Source organism: Parasteatoda tepidariorum, chromosome 4, assembly GCF_982258835.1.
Source record: "Parasteatoda tepidariorum strain Cologne lab strain chromosome 4, Ptep-v5.0, whole genome shotgun sequence".
NCBI lineage: Eukaryota > Metazoa > Arthropoda > Arachnida > Araneae > Theridiidae > Parasteatoda > Parasteatoda tepidariorum.
In genome coordinates, this window is record NC_141758.1 from 32,762,371 (window position 1) to 32,779,457 (window position 17,087).

Below are 17,087 nucleotides of genomic sequence, written 5' to 3' on the forward strand. Positions count from 1 at the left end.
TGGCTCACAACGATCTGTTGCAGAAATATTATTTTTTTTTAAATAAGAATACAATGTATTCTTATTTTAGTTACATTAGCATAACTTAATCTTTCCCACAGAACATGACATTACATTTCCACAACAGGCAATTTTTCACACCAGAAATTTTATCTCAGAAAAGTGATACTCACAAGTCCGCACTAAATCTCTGAATATTTTAGTTTAATCATCATGAGGATAATTTTTTCTCCCCAAATCAGAACTTTTCTATTGTCATATGATAATTAACAATTATGCATTTATATGACTCACAAGATCAAAATTTAGAGCATAATAGCTTGAAGCAAAAAGAAGAAACTTGAAAGTTAAAGTGGATAGAGGTATGAAATAAAATAAAAAAAACATATGGAATATTGTATCTCTTAAGAAATATTTTTTGAATACAATTATGTATTTTAATATTATTTCATTTCTTTTCAAATATTTAATACAGTAATTTTAATCTTTTATCTTCTCCCGCAACTCTGAATAAATTAAGTTGACTATAACTCATTTGCACATTTAAGAAAATATTTGTAAAAAATCATGATATAAAAACATAAAATTATTGAATTAAGTTAAAACTTTATTGATAATAATACAATTTAATTTGATTCAAATAAATTTATTTGGATAAACCGCACATTAAAACTATTTTAAAATAATTACATATTTTACTTTGTTTCAACATAAATCACTAAAATCAAGAACAAAATATGAGCCTCAAAAACATATTAGAAAAAAGTATAAGAGAAACAACAAGATTTAGATGGAAAAATATTAAAGAAAAATAAACAAAAGAAAAGGAAATATAATACCATCAGAAGATTTAGTATGGAGCTGATTAAGAAGTTGATAATATTGATCTATCTTATCTTGATGATGCTGAAATTCTTCTTTTAAAGTTTTCAATTCTTCCGCTTTCAGGAGAAAGAAAAATTGAAACTTTTAAAATAAATTCATGCTTAAAACTTAAAGATATTAATCATTACATAAAAACAAAATAATTAATAAAAACCAGAATATGTTTAATATATTTGTAGACTATAAATAGATGATTAACCAGCTGAGTCATATCATAATTAACTTGACCTAATAATTAATCAATATCACAATTAACCGGAGTTATTATGAATTGCATTATGCATTATGACTAATATTTTCAAAAAGTGACAGATGTTATAGCCATTATCAAATAGCTATTAAAATTATAATAATTTTTTCTATTTAATTACAATTTTTTGAAGACAAAGTTTAAACATTATAATCACATTTATCATTTCCTTTTTAAGATTCTTTTATAGATAATACATTCTTTTCTAAGAATCGTTTTTAGATAATATCAGCTCTCAATCATTCACCAACTGTGACCCCTGACATCACTAAGTGTGGCAGTTAATGCCACACTAATGGGCATTAACTACCACACTTAATGGTGTGTGGACAGTTGGCAGCTGTCTGAGATTCATCCTAAGTGATGATTTGAAAGAATATTGGTTCATGCTTGCATTACTCTACACATATTACAATCTATGCATTTTAAAATTAGTCCTCAATACAGGGGTAGCAGCAAAGTTTTTTAAAATTTTAGGGTAATTTTAGGAACTTTTTTCAAAAAGTTTTAGGTAAATTTTAGGGGTAATATATGATTTTGCTAGGATAAAAACAGAACACACGGTAGTTTATTACATAACAGAAGATTATTACAATTCATCCACACATATCATAAATAATTGCAAGCCATAAAATAAAGCTCTGAAATTTATTAAGTTAAGAATGAAATCTCTAAAGTGTAAAAATGAAATTTCAACTTTACATATTACCTATCAGAAATTAAGTGCATAATTCAGGAACAGGCAAAAGTGAGAATAAATCAAGAGAAAAAATAAATTAACACCAACTTGAATTTTTATTTAATTTTTACCTTCTTAATCAAAACTTTATTATTACCCTTTACCTTACTTTATTAAGAAAAACTATTGTGTGATATTATTAGATTTCAAATCAGCAATTTATATTAGAAGTTAGAGAAAAACAAATGAATCATGATCATTTTTCTAATATATTCTTGATATGATTGTTGAGATTCTTTTACTGCCCTCAATAGTGTTGTGGTGATCTTCAACACTCCTCCATAATTTCGAATGGTATCTTTGATTAGTCTAAGAGACATAATAGTATTCTCATGGTGACTCACATCAAGCATTGCTTTATTTATCGAAAAACCTATCTCAGGATCAGAATTCCCATGTGGCAAAATTAAAACAGTTTTAATTAATGTAGTTAAATTATTATATTTTAGATTATTGCTTTTTTATTTATATTTAGCCTATAACTCTAATTTTTTAGGAACACCAACAAAATTTTATCAGATTTTTAGGAATTTTAGGGTTTGCACATAGTTTTAGGAATTTTATGAATTTTAGGGGGAATGCGACCCCTGTCAATATTAAAAAAATAAGTGGGGAAATAAAGTAAAAGAAAAAACGACAAATATAGTGCAGTGTAAACTTACATGCAAAACCTTGTTTTTCAGCTTTCAACCACAGCTTATTCAGTTTCTTATCTCTAAAGACATTTTTATAATAGACTCCATTAGACATTTCTTCAACAACAGGTTTGGAAATCAAAGCTGCATCCTGTAGAACTTTGAAGTCATCCTGCAGATTATATTTTTCTAAAATAGCTAAAAGAAAATATAAAATCTTTAAGCCTATTAGACATTTCATTATTGTCTAAAGCTAAAATATGTTTAATAGTTTTCTTTTAAAAGTTTACTACCAAGGGTGTTAATAAGGTGCACTTGCACACACTTCGAAATAAAATACATTTAAAAGTATATTATGCTTTTTAATGTTATTTTATAAATAATGCTTGCTATTACATAAGCTGAGAGCAAAAGTTGCATTTTGTAATTACATTGCATGCTCTTTCCTAGAAAGGTTGAACTGTTGTAGAATTACTCTTAGATATATAGTGCGGCTTTCAAGAGAACTCCTCCAGACACCCGTCTCACGTTGTGGCGGGTACTATGGTTACGAGGTAAGATCACTTCGAATAGGGGTGTGGGGTGAATAGTTTTGTCTTAATCTTAGCGTAGGTCATCGAGAGTAAACCAATCGACACCCTCTTTCCTCCATTTCTCCCCCATTAGAAATGCAGAGATACCAACTGCTCCGGACACGCCAAAATAATTTACAAAAACGGCAATTAATTACAAAGCAAATTTTGAAAATATTTGACTATTTTTGCTTTTGAAAAGGTACAGCAGGACATAAGAACTATAAAGTGGTGAATGATATAAGCCTACGAATTATTTAGAAATAGTGGTGGATAAAAATCCATTAAATTGAATTTATTAAACCAAGAATTACAATTGATAAACTACCACTTTAAAATATATATTTGCTGTCCGGAGCAAGTTGGCATCTCTGTAAATGTACTCTCACCTGTTACCATAGCAGCAAACAGCCCCAGACTTTCAGTCTGGAGGAGTTCTCCTCAAAGTCGCACTATATTTTGCTCATCAGGAGCAAAATATCAACAAAATAAATAAATAATAATAAAAAATATAAATTTAGAAAAAAGAAGAACCCTAGAACTTATTTTTCTTTTTGTAGTAATACCATAATATTTGATTTAAAGAATTTAAATAAAGCATAAATTATAGATCTTTTTTTTTTCTTCCTACATTTGAAAAATTTTATAACATTAAAAATTTAAATTTTTATTATTAACTGTAGGATTAGTGCTTCAATATAGAAATTGTTTGTGTAAACTTATGATGAACACATGTAATCCCCCTTTTTTTACATTGATTTACCTAGGGTATAATCAGTAAGGCATCCTAAGAAGACTAATCATATCAATAAAATGTACTAACTCAGAGTCAACATTGTTAATCTTACTTAAAACAATTGATTAAATGAGAAAATGGAAAAAATTTTAAATAATAATTTAATAAATATTACCAGAGAAGCTTTTAACAATTAAGCTCTCTTTTAATCCGCTCTTATCTAAGCCTTCACTTTTTTGTTTCTTCCAAGCTAATTCTTCTTTATCTTGAAATTTGAGATCAGTGTATAAAGATTTTAGCTTCTCAGGAGGTAATTTCTAAAATAAAAATACATTTTAGGTATAACAGATCAAACTTGGGAGGGAGTTGATGGAAAATTATTATGCCAGGTAAGATTTAAACAAATCAAAAAATTAAGAGCTACAACCTTTTGATCTGTAACAGGCTATAGTGCTCAAGAAGAAAGTCTGTCACTTCTAAATTAAATGTTATTAAATTTATTCCATTTTAAAACATTGTAGTGCCTACTTAAAACTAGACATTTAGCTTTTAAAAAATAAAAAATTTAAGCTAACTCAATAAAAATATATATAAGCATAATGAATAAAATTAACAACACAGCTACATTTTTGTAAATAAAACTTGTCTTTTGGTAGACTGGGGGGAAAAAAAAGATCCTGTAAAAAAAGGTACTGGTAAAATGGGTCTCTGGAAAAAAAAAGGTAATGGTAAAAAAGTTACCTCAACAGGGGAAATGTGTAGCGAAATATACTATATTTTTTACAGGTCTATTTTTAAAGCATAAATGAAAACACTCTTTTAAAAAAAATATCTATACTAATTGTGTCACATAAATTAGAAAGAAATTTATTAATCTATAATTCTTTTCACTCAACTACAAATTATTTAGCATAAATATATATGAAAAAGAAATCTATTTTTATTGACGCCTCTACTTTTGTCATTTTCCACCTCCCTTTTTTAATTTTTTAAAAAGGGAAATGTTTTAATTCCCTTTATTAAAAGCCCTCACTAGGATTTGGTGAGGTGCAGTCAAAACATGGGCAAAATTGGGCCTTTAAATATTCACTTTCTACATGTATCAGATGGCCACAAAAAAATATTTATTTTTATCAAGTAAACAGTATGTTTAAAATTTATTTTGCATACATTGTCAAGGGTCTGTTTAGAAGAGATTTGGGTCCGTTAACGGACCCTACACAAAATATCTTTACATAAAAACGGACCCTTCACAAATTTGTTTATCTTCATTATTGTTTTGTTAATCGAATAAATCTTTCCCAGGGGGAGGGAGAAAGACAGATGTAAACGAACTAGGTTTTGTCTTCGGCAGACGCTTCTTCCCTTACTCGTCCGAAATGAATATTCTGCATTCAGCACTATAGGCTAAATACCAAATATTTGTATGTTGCATCTCTAATTTAGTACAAGCAATTGCTGTTTATTTTTTAAAAAATTTTTTCATTATGATTTTACAGTGTTGAGCATAATCTTGTATCTTTTTACAATTTAAACTCTTTAATTTACACTCCTTGAAAAAGCTTTTTGCAATAACAGGACCTTATTTGCACAAATTCACGAAAGCAGGACCCTGGTTGAAAGAATGTGACTTAACGTTTATTCTATATTCACAAATTATGAGTAATTTTTTCACAATTTTACAAAAACGGACCTTTCACAAAATGTCTGGACAGACCCCTGATAGTTAAATTAAGAGAATTTGGGCAAATCAATCTCACGTAATTCAATGTTCTGCAAGCATTGAAATAATTTATATAAAAAGCAAGGTTATAGCATTCTTTGCATTAGTTCTTTATAGGGGTATGACAAAGAAAAAAGTATATAAATCATTATTAATCACCAATACGAAATCGTGCACAAAACAGAAACTCAGATGTCATCACAGTTAAAAAAGTTAGTAATTGCCAACATTTTTTCAACCATGTCATAAGTTTTATATATAAAAATATGCATACATATATACAATAAAAATGCATATATACATAACACTTAAATAAACGAAGAATTTTCTAAAAATAAAATCTACGCCCCCTCACGCTACGTCTATGGCCTGGAAGACTTGACCATTATTTTGTCTTATATTGAAAATCAAAATTGACCAATTAATTAAATAACAGTTTTATCTGTTAAATTATTTAGAGATATTTCTATATTGTGACCTGGTGTGCCAACTACAATTACCAAGGTTCCATATGGATTTTAAACTAATTTTAATTTAGTTAATTTTTTAAAAAAAACATGTAGATATTTGCCTGGGGCAGTCTACGTTTCGAGTTGGTCACTTTCTGTGATGTTTTCTTTACCTTCTCACGGGCCGCTGCCAGGAAGTTGATCCTCTTTAGGAATGTTTTTTTTTAATTTCTGGTCAACCACTGATGAAATTGCCAAGAATCTACGATTATTCCATCGCTGATCATGATATGGAACTATTACCTTAATTACAGAGGACGCCTTCGAATTATACATTTCCTATAGTAAGAGATACTGACATCGCTAAGATGCCAAATAGATTTTAAACTTGCAAATTTTTATGCAGATGTTTGCCAGGGGGTGGCTACTAGTTATACCTTTCGAGTTGGTCCCTTTCAGTTTTTTTAGTTTATTGCGGGCCACTGCCCGGAAGTTTCCAAGACTTGGCAATTATTCTGCCACAGACCACAATACGGAAATCTCCCCAATTAAAGGTCGTTAGGAGTCTGAATCAACAATTTCAATAAAAGCAAAGTCATTTTTAATTGTATAATTTTTTTTTTTATTTGCAGAAACATCAAATCCGTCTATGTAAATAAATCACAAAATATGAGAAAACATAATAATTCCTTTTAACATAAAATATCTTATTAAAATAACAAAACTGCAGAGAAAAAACAATACACATTTCTTACTCACTTTGGAGGCTTTTTCCCACATTAAATTTATTTTTTGAATTCTAAATGGTTTATCTATTGTTTGCAGTTTATCATAATCGGGTACGTTAGCTTTTTTAGAATGTTTACTACAGCAGCTTAATATAAATAGAGTAAAAAAAATAATAACACGAGTCAAAGACATTTTGAGCTCATAAAACTATGACTAAGACAAATAAAGTTGAAGGGATTTTTTTTTCTTTTTTAAATTTCTGGTCAACCACTGTTGAAGTTGCCAAGACTCGGTAATTATGCCATCGCTGATTACGATAAGAAACTATTTCCTTATTTACAGACGACGCCTTCTAATTATACATTTCCTGTAGTAAGAGATTCTGACATTGATACGAACTACTTAGTAATTGGCTTTAAATTATTACCGGCATCGCAGAAAAAATTAAACGTCGTTCGGAGTCTCAATCGGCAATTTTAATAAAATCAAAGTCATTTTCCGTAGTAAATTTTTTTTTATTTGCAGAGACATCAAATCCGTTTATGTAAATAAATCACAAATTATGAGAAAACATAATAATTCCTTTTAGCATAAAATATCTCATTAAAATAACAAAACTGCAGAGAAAAAACAATACGCATTTCTTACTCACTTTAGAGGCTTTTTCCCAGATTAAATTTATTTTTTGAATTCTAAATGGTTTATCTTTTGTTTGCAGTTTATCATAATCGGGTACGTTAGCTTTTTTAGAATATTTACTACAATAGCTTAATATGAACAGAGTAAAAAAAATAATAACACGAGTCAAAGACATTTTAAGCTCATAAAAGTATGACTAAGACAAATAAAGTTAGCCTATAAATTCCCAAGATGTATAATATAAAGGTGAATAAACATCAGTCACTTCGTCTCAAATTTCTCTCTTGAGCAGCAGACAAGCAGACAGCAACAAATAATAATAGCTAAAGTTACAGTGAGATTCAGAAATAAAAACATGCCTCAAAGAAAAACTGAAATAATACTAATAAAATTGAATTATAAGCATAAAAGCATATAAAAAATGCTTTAAAAATATTTAAATAATATTAAATCACATATAGCACTTAATTTACAATTTTAATTTCAAAAAAGAAAACTACATGACGTAATTTTGTATTATCCTATGGCAATAGCGGTAGCGTGCTTCACATTTCGCTTGTTTTTTGTGTGTATATTTGTTATTGTGCGTCGTGGTTCTAGGATTGCAAGAGTCGTTTTGTAATTATACTTTGTTGATGATTTAAAGTTTTTACTCGTTGTTATTTTTTTATATATATTTTTGTAAATACATTGAAGATGATGAATAATAATTCCCCTCAAAGGAAAACTAGCAATACTCGAGAAATCCCTGGTAGAGTGGTAATTAATGATCCGTCTCAATTACCTATAGACTACTCTTCTACACCTGGTGGGAGCATTTTTTCCACTACTCCAGGGGGTTTGTATTCATATTTTTTTTAAAAAATATTATTTATGTTTAAAATTTTAATAGCTTAGTTTTGGCATTATAAGTTGTGGTCCATTTAAAGACATATGTTTTGTTTTGATTGAAGCATGTGACTTTGTTTTGGTATGCGTCAGATGTTTACGGAAAAAAAGGATTACGGCGCCGATACCTATACGTGATAAGCATATGCAACGGTGGAAATCTTAACATATGTATGATGAAAATTGAATACCTGTTTAGAAACTAAAATTGCAATTCTTCTCTATCTGGCTATGTTTCGCTTTTCGCGATTCCTTAGGTTTCGGTATCTAATGGTGGCAATCCGTTGACGATTTTAGAATTTCTCACTAGCAACATTTTTTCTAAATGGTAAAAAGTATACTGTAAATTATAGTTTTCGATGCGAGATTTTACAAAAAGGTTTTTATATACAGAAATCATAAAATCGTCTGAACCTAGAATGAATGTTAACTGTGTTTTGATTAACAAGTTTCCCTTGGTTTTAATATCCAAGTGTGGCAATCCCTGAACGCTATTAGAATTAAAATAGAATTTCTTATTAACAACATTTCTTCGGAAGTATTCTTATTTAATGCAAATTAATTGCTTGCAATTTATAGAACTAAATAAATATTTTAAAGTACTGAATACAAAAGTTGTTTTAGAAATGTTAACTTCATAAGTTTAAATAACCTAGTCAATTTGTCTTTGCTTTAAAGATATTAACTCAAGTCTTAATTCTGTTTTTCTTTCTTAATTATAAACCTTGAACTTTACTAAATATCCTTATATATAAATTAAGTCAATGAATTATTCTCTTCAAGTCAACTAAAATGATAAAAAAAAAGGATGTTTCTGTTTTTTCTATTGTAAAACAAGTTATTTATTCAAGACATAGTTAGTTAATATCTTTATTACATTATCTTATAAGTTAAAAGTATTTTTTGAAATTTTAAAATAATATCATAGAATTTTTAAAACTATGAAATTTTATTCCTTCAATGTTAGCTTTAACCACCTTCAAATAAACAGAAATAATAAATAAAAACATTATTTCCTATATTTAGTGAATTTTTTGGTCTTGAAATAGAATTTTTATTTGCAGGAATAACTCAGAATTTGTATCATAACCTCATTCATAGTGATTTGAAAAGTTTCAGATAAATAGTGTTTTTATGTGGGTAGAAACAGTGGACATGTTCTAGAACAGTGGACATGTTCTAGAACATGTCCACTGTTTCTAGAACATGTCCACTGTTTCTAGAATATCTCCACTGATCTAGAACATGTCCTGATAAATAGGGAAATAAATTCCAGAATGGGATAAAGTTCTTCAATATGTTACTGAGAGGAGAAAGAAAAAAAAAGCTTAAAATGATATTACTTTATTTAAATTTATGATGTAAATTAAATTTTCTTAAAGTATTTTAATCTCCTCAGATGAGATCCTGTATAAATGTAGATTGATATTTTAATTTTATTTTTGGGTATAAACTTTAAAAGTAAATGTCCTCTATTTTCTCCTTTACCTACTGTAAGAAAAGTGCTAAGTTTCTGAGGGATTGATTCTTATGTTTTTAAAGACTAGTTATAAAAGATATTTTTGTTTCCCTTTGTTATCTGAAGTAGTTGAGTTGTGGAATTGATACTTAAATAAATAAATTGAAATTATTATTTATAACATGATAATAATTAACTTCACTTAAGCAAAAATTTGTAATAATATTAGTATTTTTTAATATTAAGTGTAACTGCTTTGTTTTTCTTTTCTAGTACCTTCTCCCATCTGAATTGCAAATAATTTGAAATTTCTGACACTTTTATAATTCATTCTGTTAAAAAAAATTTATCTTGTAAATATATTTTCTGTAAATTTTTATTTTAACATCAATTTTATAGTGACTTGAAATTTGTTTAACAATTGTATCTCAGCTTGTACTCACGGTCATTGATCAAAAAATCCAGCTCACCTGATTGTCATGGTGCGCAATGTTTTAATATTTTAAATAGTTTTTTTTTTTTTTTGGACTAATATACAAAAATGTTTTGATTACAGCAGATAAGTAAATGTTATGACAGTTTTTTCTATGACAACACCCAATAAATTATTCTTAAGTCAACTATTCTTATTCAATCAGATGATGCAATTATTTATAGTAGATTCTGCATTTTGAACTTTTCTAATTTAATTTATTAAAAAAAAGAGAGAAAATTCTTCTAATTAAGTTATTTGAATAAATCTGAGAAATATTGTATCATTGCTAGTTATTTTGCCGGTACTCATACTTAACAAGTTAAGAAAATATTTAATCAGTTCGAGAAAAAGAAGTTTAAAAAATGCTAAATTGTGCACTAGTTTATGCCATAAAGAATATAAATTATTAAAACCATCTATTTTAGCCACCCTTTTATAAGCCCTTTATGTCTTAATTTGTTTTTGTTATTTCCTTCACCAAAATATTATAATCAGTCTTAATCCTAATTCTCTTTTATTATGCTCTGGTCATTATTTATCTTTTTTATCTATGAAATGTTATCTAGGATTCTAATTATCTTTTTATCTATGAATTTATGTTAATAAACAAAATCATATGCTTATAAATAATAGATAAATAAAAGATAATTTAGATAATAGATGAGATAAAATTGCACCTAAAATCCTTAGTTTTTTTTTTTTTTTTTTTTTTTTTTTTTTGAAATTATAATTTTTTTTTGGTGTGACAACTGTTTTTTTTTTTTTTTTCCATTTATTATTAATTATTTAATTGTGATTTAAATGCTATTTATAAGACTATTGTAGATGCTATTTGCATATTATTGGTGCCGATTCTATTTTTCTTATTATACTCTATATTTTAAGAGTGGGTTTTATATTAGTTAGTTATTTTATTAAAAAGTTAAAATAGACAGGAATTAAGATTAATGAGATCCTGTTAAAAGTGTTTTTTCCCCCTTGGTATAAATATGTTGGTATTCAAATAATAAAAAAATTAGATCTAGCTTATTTATTAGGTAAAATATTATCCTTGAGAATATTTTGCCCTAGACTAGGGATTCACAACCTTTTTGAATGAAGGGCCACTTTTGCATAGCAGGTAGATTAACGAAGGGCAGCACACATATTTAGTCATGTTTGCGGCAAATATGATAATTTTAATGTAAACATTAGTGCTGTAAGCACTAAATATTTTTATTAGTAAACTTAACATATTTGCAGAAAATGAAATACTTTTAATTATTTGAATTTATTTAAAATAAAAAAAACATACTTTTTTTAGAAAAAACTTTTTTCCATTTTTCACAATAATTAATTTATCGAATATATATAGATGTAAATACTTACCAAAAAAGGAGCTTACAAAATGAAAGTGCAAAAAATATATGCATTTTATAGATTAGTATAAATTTGAATTAAATATTTTAATTAAAGAAAATTCACAATGTTTAAACAAAAACCAAATTAAAATTAATGTTATTATTGCGTTCAGAAATTCCCAAGGGCCACATGTTGTGCACTCCTACCCTAGACCCTCGATAATATTTTAAAAGAGTTTGTGGTGAAGAATTAAAAATAAATTTATTTTGTGCAAGCTCTGGAGAAAAAAAATTTTCATTTTATTTTTATAAGATTTTGGCATAATAATTTTTAGATACTTTTTAATAGTTAATTTTCTTTTTCCTATATATTAATATATTATATTATATATTATGTATTAAAATTTGATTGAGCAAATAAATTAAAAAATTTAAATTATGTATTTATTTCAAAATTTGTATAAAATTTGTGCATTGATGTTAACAATGTACTCTCTTCTATAGGTACTAGAATTTTTTATGATAGAGCATTTTTAATGCAAATGCGGAATTCTCCAATCGCTCGAACTCCTCCAAAGAATTTGCCGAATATTCCTGGCATTACTAGTCCTAATCATAAGAAACCAAAGGAAAATGGCACTGTGGAGCGCATTGAGGAAAAGAATGGTAAAGAAAATTACAAATTCTTATCCTTGTATTTTTATTTTATTTGAGATAGGAATTAGAAGTTTATGCTTTTATTTTTATTCTGCTGCAGAACATTCAACTAGCCATTCTGTACTTCACAGAATTTCAAGCTTAAAAGGTTTAAGATTGTTTCACATCTAATAATATATGGAAATGATAATGATTCTGAATTAATAATGAGACAATATTTCTTCATTATTAATATATTATAATTGAGTCTTTGTTATTTCATGCTTTCATTATAAATGGCTTGCATTTTAAGGAAATTTTTTTCTTCAGAAATAAAGCATGAACCCTGATAATATTTTTTCTTCTTTTTTAATTGTTTTTTAAAACTGTTGTACTTTGCAATATATTCCAGGATATTGCAGAATAACCACATTAGCAAAAGATTTTGTGCATTTTTTTCAAATTGTTTGAGAAAAAATAAAACTTAAAATTCTTGAATTTGTAAAGATCTGTGGTGTCTGGATTTGTGATTTGTGGCAATCTGGATTTTTTGATGTGGTGTATTAGAGAATAATTCACTAATTAATTTTAGCTAAGTTTATTAAATGGAAATGGGTTTCTTAAAATTAAATGCTATATTTTTAAATTCTTGATCTATTGTGATATACATATCCTCTTGTTCCATTTGTTTTTCATTTCATGAAGTAGCATTTAAATAAATAATAATAAAAAAATATTGAAAATTAATAAATTTACACACAAATAAACTTCTTAATGCTTTTTTCAAACATGTTTTTTTTTTCTTATGTGGAGCAGACTGTGTAATGGTCAGGAATCTGACCTCTCATCAGAAAGGTCTTGAGTTCTAATTCCAGACAAAGTGTGGATTTTCTTTTATTCTCTGTTCCATACTGTAGGAGCAATGTTAGCCCACCTAATATGATGCCCCTGAAGGGGTGAGCAACAAATGTACCTTATTGATACCTAAACAATGTGCGTCAATCTGGTGGGCATTGGAAAGAAAAGATGTTTTTTATTTCTACGTGATTATAATTTTTTTCATGTTTACAATCATATGCCAAGAAAGAGAATGCATCTAACTTTTCATCCATTCTCACATAAAGTGGTTTTCGATCTTAACTATTTAGCTATTATTAGATTCAGTAGTTATTTATCATAGTTTCGAGGTGTTTCCATTCTTTCTGGTTTAAATAATTTGCAGTCCCAAGTTTGCATAGTTCACTTTGTATAATGATGCTGGAAATATTTATTAAGGGGAGCCATTATGGAACAGCCTATCGATATAAAAACTGTTACTTCAGTACAAAATAAAATTTAAATGAATCAGCCAGAAAGAATCTATATTTGGTTTGTCTAATTTAACAATATTTTTTTATTCTGTTTCATTGTTTGTTTTTTTGTCCTTTTTTTATTTTGTTTGCTGTGGCATTTGAAACCAAGAATTTTTACCATTCATCAGTAGTGAGGCAGTATATTTCTTCTGTGAGGGGATGAGTAACCGGTGATTTGTTTGCAGTTTTCTCCAAGGACATGTTAAAGCTCACTTGAAGTATAGACATTTTTTTAGAATTCAGACAAAAAAATGTCAATTTTTTTAATTGTAAATTTAATTACACAAATATTAAGAGAAAAACTATCATCTTCAAGGGACTATATCCCTTCATTTATGAAATGTGAGAAGGCTAAAGCCCCCTAAGTTTGGCTGTCCTTGCAGTAGATTAGCTTGATTGTCCTAAGTCATCTTTTTTGTGAAATCAGTTTTTGCAGTGCTCTCTAAAAATGAATAACATTAATATGGAGCGATGGTAAGTTATCTGATTTTGCTTCGAAATTAATCAACTAAAACTTCAGGAAAAAAAAACACTTTTTTTTTTTAATGAGCCCACGTGTTTTGGTGGCCTAAGTAATTTTCTGAAGATAATTTCGGATCTCGAATTTTCAGGCCCATCATAGCAATTAGAATGATTGAAGAACATTGGAATTTATATCCCACCACTTATCATTGTGGTTTTGAATTTAATTTGAACTGCAAAAAGATCATGCCTGTGAGACCAATCAAACATGAAGAATGGCAAAGGGTCTTTTCACTCTGAAATGTCAATAAATGTGTTTTTGGATAGCAAACATGTTCCTGGGGCTGCTTAATTTCTTCTCTGAAGATTCATCTCCCATCATGTGATTTTGGGACGCTTGGAAGGCTTTAACCGACAATTTTTAGAGCTATTCCAATGTCCGTGTTTCTGCACTTCTATTAAGAATATCGATTAGGAAGAACTGTCACCTATGATGTATGGTTTCCCGAGAGAATTATTTTGAGAGAGGAAATATTAAGTTTTAATTATATTTGAATAAAGAATATTATTACTTAATTTATGCACCCCTTATGTTACATGTAATTCACATACATTGTTGAAAAGAATCTTTTGTGGGTGAATAAGAATTTTTTTTAAGTGGAGAGAAAGGGTTGAAAAGTTGTATTATGATTTAATATTCCCTAGTGAACATTAAGTTATAATATAACTTTAAAATATTACTGATAAAGTTTTTCAGAAGTGTGTTATCAGGGGTCTGTCTAGGTTTTTCTGAGAGGTACCTATTTTGTGAAAATTTAGACATAATTTGTGAAAAATTATATTAAAGAATCAACACAAAAATATGGATTTATCGTTTCTTAAGGGATACAAAAATGAAATTTTAGGAAAAAGTATTTTGTGAAGCTACCGTTTTTCCTAAAATTGAATTTGTGAAACTACCGTTTTTCCTAAAGTTGCATTTGTGAAGGTACCGCTAAACGGTAGTAAATTCGGCCTGGACAGACCCCTGGTTATAGAACTCGGGAAAAACTATGTCAGTAATATTTAAATTGAATAAATTTGATTTTTTTTTTTTCATCATTTTATTCATTAAACTTAAAAATTATTTAGTTCAACTTTGCAGTATCATAATATCTTGACAAATGTTTTAAATTTTTTTATACCTTTTTTCTTTTCTTTTTAAGTTAGAAAGGTGTAGTTATAGTATATAAAAAAAGAAATAACCCCCTTTAGTTCCAATTTTTAGAAGCAGGCTTTGCTTCATCCAAAAACTTGTTTTCTCATATTATTCAAAATGCATATAAGAGAAATTTCAGTGCAATTTTACCAAAGTGGGGGCTCAACATTTGAAGAATTAAGGTGTTTTACTACCACTCTGTATAGAAAGAATAAAAAGTTTGAAAAGGAGGAAGAAATAAAAGCCTGCGATCAAGAATGTTAAGTTCTATAATGTCATACATAGGGGGGGGGGGTGTGTAAGTGCTTTAGAATAGATTTCAAGAAAAGCTGCATGATAACTGTTTTCTTCATGTTGCTGTCAACTCTAAAATAAAATTTCAATATGCAGCTTATACAAATATACCAAATACATATAAATATTGATTTTGAATTTTTTGCTTAATTCTTCAATTTTTCTATTGCACAGCAGTATAGTATACACTTAACAACTTTGACGCTGGTTGCATAGTTATTATTTTTTTCACAGAAACGAGTGATCCTATAAATTGATCCAAATTGATTCATTAAAAGAAAATTTTCTGAATGTTCTGTTACTCTCACACTAACCATGACTTATTTTTTCCTCCTGAAATTTCAAAAATCCAATAATTTTCCTTCAATACCTTACTATAATTGCTACTAAGTCAAAGAATTTTATGGTGCTCTATGATTGTATTTCCTACTGGTGCTATACTTTGATATATAAATACACAATTAAAGAGTAACCTTTTTTAAACAACTTTGTTTCTGACAAAATATTCTTTATTATTATTGGAGCCAAATTTTATTAAAAAAATTTATATTCAAATTCAAAAATTAGAAGCATGTCTTTATATCAATTAATTTGCTTGCCACTTTTTATTAGTTTATCTGAATCAGGATAGAATTGCATATTGTAATAAACCATTAATATAAAAAAAATTACTAAAGCTTGTTTTATCTTATACAATGTATTTATTTCAGAAAACCATGAGGATGCCCTCTTTACAATGGATGTGTAACGCTCCAACTTAAAAAGCTTAGACCTTGGGTTTTCCGTGCCATTGTTATCTCTGTTACATTCTAAAAAGCCATCTTATGTTTGTAAGGAAGACCAGTCTTGTGTTTAGGATCACTATACTCAACCAAGCTGAGATCTGCCAAATTTGTTATACTTGATATGTTTTTTGTTAAAGCAAAACGTTTTGCGTTAACTTCTGTACCTCTTACAGCCCAGTCATAAACTGGGTGGTTTTGTTACTTGCAGAATTGTTATAAGTCAGTTTTTTTGACTTGATGATATGTTTTGTATTTGAACCACCATGATATTTTTCTCTCTCTTTTTTTTTTTTTTTTTTTAGTCTATAAATGGATGTTATGATATACTTACGATTTGTTTTTGTTGCATGGCCAAGGTTAGCAAATGTGAAGGAGATTGCTTTTTATAGTAATAAAAAGTCATTATTTTCTGGTTCGATATCTCTGGATTTCTTTTTTAAATTGAATACACTTCTACACTGTTAACTCTGTTTTTTTTCTGCATAATTGCTCGAATTTTGTAAATAAATAAAATGAACGTGACAAAATTTAAAATTGTTAATCTTTAATGTATTAAGTACTTAAATTGAAATTCCACTGCTTTAGGCCAACGTAGAGTTCGTTCGAATTTACCGATATCTAAGGAACTTGATATGCACGTTATGTGGTGGGAAAAAATATCTAATGAAAAGTTCATTCTAATTATTACTGGCCAAGGTAAAGAAAAAATGATCCAAAAACGTAAATCATAACATATTCTTCATATTTGTTTTTCGCGAACAACTGTTCAAAATGAAATATAGCGAGTTTAGCAGGAATTAACATAGTCCTTGTTGAGTGTCAGTATAACACGATGTGTTAC

General features: G+C 27.9%; 2 protein-coding genes across 3 annotated transcripts in view; one reads left to right on the forward strand and one right to left on the reverse strand.

Annotated features, from left to right (window-relative positions):
* LOC107440426 (alpha-2-macroglobulin receptor-associated protein) overlaps positions 1 to 7,685 on the reverse strand; it is a 13,866-nt gene extending 6,181 nt beyond the window's left edge. The window contains exons 1-4 of one of the 2 annotated variants that reach the window (XM_016053338.5): positions 7,371 to 7,685; positions 3,993 to 4,134; positions 2,537 to 2,707; positions 840 to 941 (exon numbers count right to left, since the gene is read on the reverse strand). In XM_016053338.5, the coding sequence (XP_015908824.3) occupies positions 840 to 941; positions 2,537 to 2,707; positions 3,993 to 4,134; positions 7,371 to 7,532 (577 nt within the window). In that variant the 5' untranslated portion in view covers positions 7,533 to 7,685. Of the gene's footprint in view, positions 1 to 839; positions 942 to 2,536; positions 2,708 to 3,992; positions 4,135 to 6,748; positions 7,053 to 7,370 lie in introns of those variants that run through there. The other variant, XM_016053339.5, reaches the window with a different exon arrangement.
* Thor (eukaryotic translation initiation factor 4E binding protein thor) lies at positions 7,443 to 16,664 on the forward strand. Its single transcript, XM_016053342.4, has 3 exons — positions 7,443 to 8,195; positions 12,024 to 12,185; positions 16,172 to 16,664. Exons 1-3 carry the CDS (start codon positions 8,054 to 8,056, stop codon positions 16,207 to 16,209), a joined length of 342 nt encoding a protein of 113 aa, XP_015908828.1. The 5' UTR covers positions 7,443 to 8,053; the 3' UTR covers positions 16,210 to 16,664.
* The last annotated feature ends 423 nt before the right edge of the window (positions 16,665 to 17,087 follow it).

Bases quoted from the DNA above. Each gene is read 5' to 3' on its own strand.
- Thor (XM_016053342.4), top strand. From the start codon at position 8,054: ATGATGAATAATAATTCCCCTCAAAGGAAAACTAGCAATACTCGAGAA. The intron at 8,196-12,023 runs GTTTGTATTCAT...TCTCTTCTATAG, and splicing joins TTTTTCCACTACTCCAGGGG to GTACTAGAATTTTTTATGAT. The intron at 12,186-16,171 runs GTAAAGAAAATT...TATTTATTTCAG, and splicing joins GCGCATTGAGGAAAAGAATG to AAAACCATGAGGATGCCCTC.